This window comes from Cryptomeria japonica, chromosome 11 (assembly GCF_030272615.1).
Source record: "Cryptomeria japonica chromosome 11, Sugi_1.0, whole genome shotgun sequence".
Classification (NCBI taxonomy): domain Eukaryota; kingdom Viridiplantae; phylum Streptophyta; class Pinopsida; order Cupressales; family Cupressaceae; genus Cryptomeria; species Cryptomeria japonica.
In genome coordinates this window covers 157874336-157882974 of record NC_081415.1, presented here as the reverse complement: position 1 = coordinate 157882974, position 8639 = coordinate 157874336, and the positions used below count along the sequence as shown (strand labels likewise).

General features: G+C 38.6%; 1 protein-coding gene across 2 annotated transcripts; it reads right to left on the bottom strand.

The window, feature by feature from the left end:
- Positions 1-1025: 1025 nt before the first annotated feature.
- LOC131066086 (homeobox-leucine zipper protein HOX32) lies at positions 1026-7916 on the bottom strand. 2 transcript variants are annotated; one of them, XM_058000775.2, is made up of 20 exons: positions 7846-7916; positions 7633-7738; positions 7234-7525; positions 6346-6505; positions 5092-5198; positions 4903-4993; positions 4715-4810; positions 4526-4639; positions 4352-4435; positions 4064-4219; positions 3871-3945; positions 3675-3781; positions 3400-3592; positions 3039-3227; positions 2805-2885; positions 2521-2655; positions 2030-2355; positions 1814-1919; positions 1559-1708; positions 1026-1424 (listed from the first exon to the last, which is right to left on the bottom strand). In XM_058000775.2, the coding sequence occupies exons 3-20, from the start codon at positions 7437-7439 to the stop codon at positions 1278-1280; spliced, it is 2523 nt and encodes an 840-aa protein (XP_057856758.1). In that variant the 5' UTR covers positions 7440-7525; positions 7633-7738; positions 7846-7916; the 3' UTR covers positions 1026-1277. The 2 variants fall into 2 exon arrangements, with proteins under 2 accessions (XP_057856758.1, XP_057856756.1); XM_058000773.2 differs by having other exon boundaries at positions 7639-7738.
- Positions 7917-8639: the final 723 nt, after the last annotated feature.

Here is an 8639-nt window from a genome sequence, read left to right as displayed (position 1 = left end):
ATGCATTGATGTTCAATAGTGCATCACAGATTATTAAATCATCACTGTTACAAAATGACAAGATATCAGAACTGGCAAAGCATTGATGTTCAATAGTGCCTTCACAGGTTATTAAATCATCAGTTGCTACAAAATGACAAGGTGGCAGTTTTGTGCAACCTGCACATAAAATCTCTTACTCCAAAAATTAAAAAATCAACAAATCTGAGAAATAAATAAAGACGAAGGATTATAACAATTAGATGGTATGCACCATCGCACATCAAATCACTCTTATGTTTCATCCACTTAGTGATATGCCCAACTCCTATTATTAGCTCCAATAAAAACAAGTTTTGCAACTGATTGAAATTTATCCTTAATAGCAAACATCATGTAATATTCCCATCAGCATTTGTCCCATTAAAGCAGAAGGTTGTTGCAGCAGAGTCAAGGGTGTATGATTTTATAATCAGGGATTTATAGGAGGGTGACAAAACCATAAGGTATAATCTTTCATTTGCCAATAGAAAAAGCTCACTTCAAATAAGAGTCAAATCGGTAAGCTACCAAATACAAAATATAAGCAAAAGTTCAGCTTCTTTTTTGAACCAAATTCTCAACTTGTAACAATTAAAGTCACCAACAAGATAATGCAATTAAGGCTCTCTACAACTGATTTTCATAAGCCCAGTGAGTGTGAATGAAACATGACATTAATTCATATTAAAAGATAAGATGCATCTGACCATCTAAAAATCGATAAAAATGGAGCTACTTCATTGTGAATAGAAAATAGGTTCTCTTTCCTATGATTATGCCAAAGGTAAAGATAAACAACTCATGCACCCCTCTTGGGATGGGCAAAAGAAGCATTTCATCAGAGCTCATAATGTTAACATGAACAGTGGGTTAAGATGAATCCAACTAATCAATGGCAGTGCAACCAAAGCTCCTAATAAATTACTAAGGAAATGCTATCAGTTAATCACAACTCCATTCACCCATCCACAAATAACCATTATCATGCACCAGAAATCCACGAGTATATAAATAGTGGTCATTATATATATTATATAACTGAAAGCAAAACATTGCAGTTTTATGAAATTTCTCTTTTCAAGAGTCTTCAAACATAAGAAAATGCAACCACAGTGCTGCATTGCAATCCACCATCCAGTTCTTTAAGTGCAGAAGCATCAGTCTTAGCTATATAAGCTTATAAGACGATAACTTAACAGATAACTTAAGTTCCACAAAACTGAGAATCCATCTACTATGCTGCATTAACAAAATGGTCACATAAAAGACCAACTCATAAACATGAAAACCACACAGTGAGTGCTGTCTTCATCATTTAGAACCTTCCAAGCTATAGCTCGATCATATGACACAGGCCTCCCCATACTTGAAACACATATCCCAGCGGGAAGATAAGCATAACCCTGTCAAAACATGATTTCTGAAATCAGTTTAAGGTTCAGAAAATATTTATAACTTTAATTAATTCAATCTTGTCAACAAAACAAACCAAGCACTGAGATCCTATCACCGACCAAAAATTAATAAGAATAATGACCTGTTGCATAATTTGAGCAAAATCAGTGCACAAACTTTTGCGTCCATTTTCATCAAGTATTTTGTCCAGTGAAATATCTTGCAAAGCCACCAGTGTGGTCTCTAGCATATCCAGGCCTGCCTGATTTGCAAATGTGAAAACTGGTAATGACTGCACATTGACCACCATTAGGGCCAGGTTCAGTATCTGAATAATAAAAAACAGAGTGCAAATGTTATAGGGGTACTGTGATATGGTTTTGTATGCAATTCATACCTTCAATGAACAGCACATGATTGCATCTGAATGGTGCCAAAGCATTTTAAGCAAAGAGTCACTTGCTTCACAATCAACACGAAGAAGGTCCACACCTAGATGAAGTCTGGCCAGATATGATGATTTCAGTTTTCAATGCAAAATACTGTTTGGATAAAGAAGTTCAGAAACTTTACCACAAACAAAATCCTTGCAAGCAGAGACCCCTACCCTTACCTGTAGCTATGACAGATCCAACGTGCTAGTGTTATAGCTTCTGGAGTGCCTGGAGGTGGCCTTGGCCCTATATGTGGATTTAACCGTGAAGGAGCTAGTGCCATAGCAACCCTCTGGACAGATGCTACAACACTACGAACATATTGCCGGGCCATAGCAGCCACATTTTCTCTCAGGTGATTTTCATAAGTAAACTGAAATGCAATAGTTAACACAGATCTCAAATTTGAGTTGGCTCCAGAATCACCAGAAGCTCTGGTTCCCGTCGATCCAACCTCCAGAGCAGAAGCCAAATCCAATGTACGATTGGCACCAGCAGATACATCCTGAATCATGCATGTTCATAAACTTAGTCTCCATGGTATTCCAAAATAACAATTCATGTTCATTAATTGAACTTCTTGTGTGTAATACAGTAATAAGCATTAATTTTAATGCACAAATGAAAAATCAGTGCTGCTAATGATTAAGATTTGTAGAATATACTCAACTGTTCGGGATTCCAAAGGAATAACTCGGAAACCAGAAGGGAGCAGAGGAGCATCATCAGCAAATGATTCATCAATTGGGGCAAACACCAGTTGGGCACACGCACCAGCTGCACTCTCATCAATTCCACTGCAAAGCTGTCCATTACAAGGACCAATGGAATCAATTGAAAGAACCAAAATAATTGTGCTATTAATCTTTCTACTCCAGATTAAGATTTGTTGATTGAACATTTTCCATCGCAGGATTTTAATGGATTCAAATTTACAAATTTTTCATTGAGTACCTGCAAGAGAAACATATCTCTAGACAACACAGCTTCTTCCTGTGTAAGCCCATGTCCTTCCAATTTGATAACCTCCAGAAACTGCATTTGTAACCTTGTAAGGACTAAATGTTTTTGCAAATAGATAGAGCCCATAACTACCCAGAATTGAACGTCTGTTAAAATAAGGAAAACGAAGCTACATTTACATTCTTCCAGCGAAATCCAAAAGCAAACACCACAGTGGATTTATACCTCCTCATGTTCCACAGTATGTGCTAGGGGGAGGATCACTTGACTCCCTGAAAATCCTCCTCCCCTTGATCCTGGAAGACCATAAGGGCCTGCCTTCAATGCAGCTGCTGAATAAGCATCCATACTGCAATCTGCCCACTCTGATCTATGTTCGCGTAAGAAGCGAACCAGTAATGCTGGAGGCACATTCTGCAAACAAAATTGATATCCTTTACTAAATAATATAAATCCCATGGTTATATATTTAGATTTATACGTACATGTAAAATTTGTCCATCAACTAAATCAAAGGAATATAATGATCATCATTTCAAACTGTAACGGGACTTTAATGGTCATAACACCAAAGTGAGAATGGAACCTGTAGGAGCATAGATGCCTTTGCACACAAGATGCCACCACCCAAAGTTGTGAGCCCATTTGAAGAATTAACTTGAGATCCAACAAGCTTGCTGGGAGATGAATTTATAACAATAGTTACATCCTCAACCCCATCACTCACCATCAAAGACCAACCATCATCCGTAAAGCCATTCACAGCCTCATTGAAACCCCTGCATTTATCAAGAACACATTAGATACAATTAACAGAATTCAGAGATGAGAGACGGCACCAACCTTGATGAACTACATTACCTGCTTAATCTCTGGCTAAATGTCCGCAGAACAGCTGGCTGCCTACCCCAACCAAAAACTACTTCACCTGTAACCTCCTGTGCAATTTGGCGTAGACGACGAAGTGCCTAATAATTCAGACTTAAGTCAGTAAAATAAGTTTTACAAAAGTGGCTAGTTGTAATAACAGAATCTGAGAATTGACATCCATCCTTACTGCAATTGTCATCTTTTGGGCAAGTATGGTGGATGACTCATATAGAGGGCGTAACACTTCAGGTACGCTCCAAGGCTGTAACATTTGAACATTTAATTCAGTGAAAGAAAGAAAATCAGATATTGGTAAGCTACTGTTGGAGAAAGACAATTAAACTATGAGGTAGCTCAACTCTTTGAGAGGCAGTCTATACCTCTAAATCCATATGGTCAACAATCCGAATTATGGAGCCACCACCCTCACAAGGTCGTATCAAATATCCACTGGGAAGCATTTCAGCTCTCACAAAGTGTGGCACAGGTGGCATGCTCGGACCTCCTTGTGTGCTATTTAAGGACCTTTCACAAACCTTTCAAATCATTACAAGTTATCAGTGATTAGTTACTGGAACCTATATTAGTGGGAAAAAAAGGTTGTGCAAGATATATAGATATTTAAAAGGGTGTCAAATTTCAATAAACAATTTCTAATTCTCGCATACCACCAGACTGCCATCTTCCAATACTGTTGTGTATCTCAGAGTCCAAAAGTCTCTGGCAGAAGCTAAAGTAGTGGGGGCATACGTCTGCAATAGATAATATAGATAGGAAATGTTACTTATTTGACCCCAGATTAAAGACTAATTTTATTAGAATCAAAGGCAAGGCCAGCTCACCTGCATGTATAAAAGCTCAATGGTTCCACCATTTCCAGTAGGAAAGGCAGTCAGCACATCAAGGCAGCGACAATCCCGAAGCCAAGATGGGCGATCTTTGAGAATCTCTGCAACCTGAATGAACTTATTTGTCAGTGGTGCACAAACTAATCATTACCATGCATGCATGAAATTCTATTGGACAGTCACCTTAGTAGGTTCCAATCCTACAAGACCACAAGCGCGTGCAGCTACTCCAGTACAACTGTGAGAAATAGCTACAATACCAATCGAATCCGGACCAGGCTGCAAAAAAGCCCCCAGTGTTTTTAACAACATTGATTAGAAATGCAAGCAAGCATACAATCAGGTTTTCAAAAAAATTGAATGCAACAAACCTTCATCCCAGGCATCTGGACCCAATCGACAGCAGTTCCTGTAGCCTTTAAAAGGAACTCTGCCAAGGTCTCCTCTGCAATAGACAGGAGTCTACCAAGTAATAAAAATAAGTGTCACATTCTACCCACCAGCAATTCCAAAAATTAAAAACTATTTACAAATTCCAAAATACAGGAGACTGCACATACCCAGCGGGGCTAGCATCCCTGAGGGGATGCTGAGGTGTTGGGTTATGTTGGTGCTGACCGCTAGTCACCACAGACTCACAGCTTGTATCTGTGGTGGCCACAGATGCCTGCAAAATGGCTAAAGTCAATAAATATGCAGAGTCGTAGAGTTGAATCAAATTCATACTCATTGCTAATACTGTCAATTCACAGCATACATATCCCAAAACGAAAAGACCAATCCTCTTCACACTGTTTAGTGTTGAATTCTTCAGATTGAGTTCCAATAATATTTGTTTAACAGGCCATCTACAATCCGTTTTGATGACTAAAACACAATGCCAAATGGAATGCATCTGTTACAACCAAAGAACAGATCCATATTGTTACATTAAGTAGATTCATATAGTTCACTATGTTCTACTGTAACACCAGTAGGGTGAATGTTGATAGCTATCATAATTAAATGCATGATTTTCTAAAATTCTGAATTAACTGGCTTAAACCTTGTATCTTCTGCTTCCAGATCAACTGAGTTCATTTGCTTGATGTTTCAGGTTTTAATTTTCTTCATGAGTCTTTGTCAGGAAAATGGCCTAAGATGAATAGTGAGGAAATTGGAACCCAAAATTTTCAACACCTGAACCTTTAATTCAATCATTCCAGAACCCTCATAAATGAGATTGAACTGCTGACTGCCGAAATTGTATCTACATACTGTTGTTCAAAGCTGTTCCCCTTTCAGTTAAACACCAAAAACCTCTGTTTCAGCAAATGATCAAAACCCATTCCCTCCCAAGGATTCAACACAACATCACAGGCAACATGCAAAATATTCTGATGATTTATGATCGCTATCCTGATAAACACTAATGATCCTTGTTGAATCTGCCACAAGAAAATAATGATTAAATGTAAGACGGCATTGTCGGAAGGTAGTTCAAGATATGATCACAAGCATTGGGTTCTATTTAGAAGAAAATGGATTTGAAAGATTTTTTAGTCACTTCTAAAACCTGAGAGGAACAATGTACATTTCAGATCACTACAACTCAGATCACTCTACTTGAAACTTTAAATCCACACCATAGTAGTCTCTCTCAAGTGGAAATCTAAGGCACCCACTTCTATTTGATTTTATTGTAGTCTCTCTCACGTTAAAATATCAGCTTGTCATGGATAGAACAGGTCACCGTATGCAATTGATCTCTGATCATATATAATACCAGAAATAATGAAAATGGCATGAATGCTGCCTAGAGAATTGGTCCTTACATTCTGCAGCTGTTGTCTCATATAGTTATTCTCGTACACCAACTGAGAAACTTGCTTCTGAAGGCGATCATTCTCCTCCATGAGCAGCTTGTTCATCGCAGTAAGCTTTCTGTTAACAGTCTGAAGGCGTGATGCCTCCTTCCTCTGTTTTTCTCGACACCTACATCACCACCCAAATAGGTCAATGGGATTCAAAATTTCATCCGGAAAAAAAGCTAAGTGTTATCAACAATAATACCCTCATACAGAAAAACTGAAAACTCTTCAAGTCCATGTCAACATTAGAATGGACTTAGAATTTCATCTAGGTATAATAGTCAAGTTACCCACAAAACTACCAGAGAGATATAAAACTCACATTCCAAGCCCAAGTCTATAACAATACTTACGCCACGATAGAAGAATTATGGGAAGGCGGTTATACCCTAACATTGTGGCTTAGATGCCTACAAAAGAAAACAACTGCAACCATTTAGACAGCTTTGCTGCCGAATTTAAGTCCCAGCCAGGATTGTTATTCCGTCCCCGTCAAAGTAAAATTGCATAAATCCTACATTTTTTAGACTGCTACCATGGAACCAGAAGAAAATCTACTAGAACTCATTCCTAAGTGAACTACAACTGAAGCAACACAACAGGGGTGCCCCTTTAACACCATTGCTCAGGCACCTACAAAAGCAAATGGCCATTTCTGCGGCTAAGTTTGAATCTTTTGGCCGGACCAGGTCAGGCGATGCGTGCTGCTCAAATCCCATAAAAGAAAAATTGCAAATGTCCCACATTTTTACTTGGGTTCAATCTTCTCAAGTAGAGGGGACTAAAACAAGGTAGGCATACACAAACATTGTCACCCAGGTATCTGCAAAAGAAAATGATGATGTTAGTTACCTGCGATTCTGAAACCACACTTTAATCTGCTTGGGCTCAATATTAGAAAGAATAGGACACTCTCTAATCAGCTGCTGTCTTCTGAGGGAGCTAGGCTTGGGACACTCGCTGTAAACCCTCTCCAGGGCCTCCACCTGCTCAGAAGTATAACGCACATATTTGCTGGTATCCATACTGTTTTTCCCCTCCTTATTCATCACTGCCATCTACTTGAAGCACCCACCCTAAAAAAAAAAACTGCCTAAAAGTCTTCCAAATTAATCTTAGCAGCACTCACCACCCCTCCCCCTCCCTGCAACAACAGAAAAAAGAAAGAAACACAAAACCATTTTAAACTTAACTGCAGTTAAGCCGAAAAAACACAAACCAAAAAAAAAAAAACCGCCATTTTTCCACTACCTTTACCTGGTGATGTCTTGTCCTCGGCCCCCTCCACAAAGAGAGCCGCCCTTCTCCCACATCACAAGTTATACCGCTGGATTTAGCAGAATGCAGACTATAATAGCTGGAAAAAACACAGTATCACTGCCTTCAGTTGACACCAGCATTAAAAAACCATAGGACAACTGCAAACTGTTTGACGAAATAAACTCTACGAAGATATAAACGTACCAGTAAACGTAAGGCAATACAATGTAATACCTCAGCTGGATTGTGTGGAGATTTGTTTTTTGTGACCAGAAAACTACTGCGTAGTTAAATTTAGGTGGTTAAAAAAGGCGTGCGTTAGAGATAGAAAGGAAAAAAGAAATACGCTATGCCATGTATGTGGCATCATGATTGATGTGGGCCATGGTAGCATGGCATGCCTGCCCTGCGCGTGCATGGATGCGGCCATGCGTAATCATTGCATTGCCATGGCATGGTATGACATAGCATGGCCATGGCAAAATTTGTGCCTTGTTTTTAACCGACAGATGGTTTATTTGTTAGGTTAAAAATTGCGAAGTGGATAAAACATTCTCTTTTCTTGTCTAGTTCAGGGTTGAATGATAATTTAGCGGGAGTTATAATGAGAATTTGGGGTTACAACCGATCATTTGTCAGAAGATTAGCGGAAGTTTAGCGGAAGTTCAACCTGGAAAGGGACGTTCTGGTATACATATAACTGTTCGTTACATTTATTACATCTACATAAGACATGTTTAGTGTAGGCTACTTTTGTTTTATTGGACTCATGACAAATTTAAGGGAATTTTAAAGTTTTTATGAGGTAATCTCATTAATTTTTATTTTTTAATGAATAGTAGTTATTTTTATTAATATAAGATAAAAGTACATTATTTAAAAAAAAGTAGGGAGGTATGGGACCACCCTTCAAGAGTCAAATGGGTACACTTGGAGCGGAAAAACGAGTAAAGCCTGGAAAGAGGAAAAACAAGGAAAAGTCACTATATGGCTAAAGC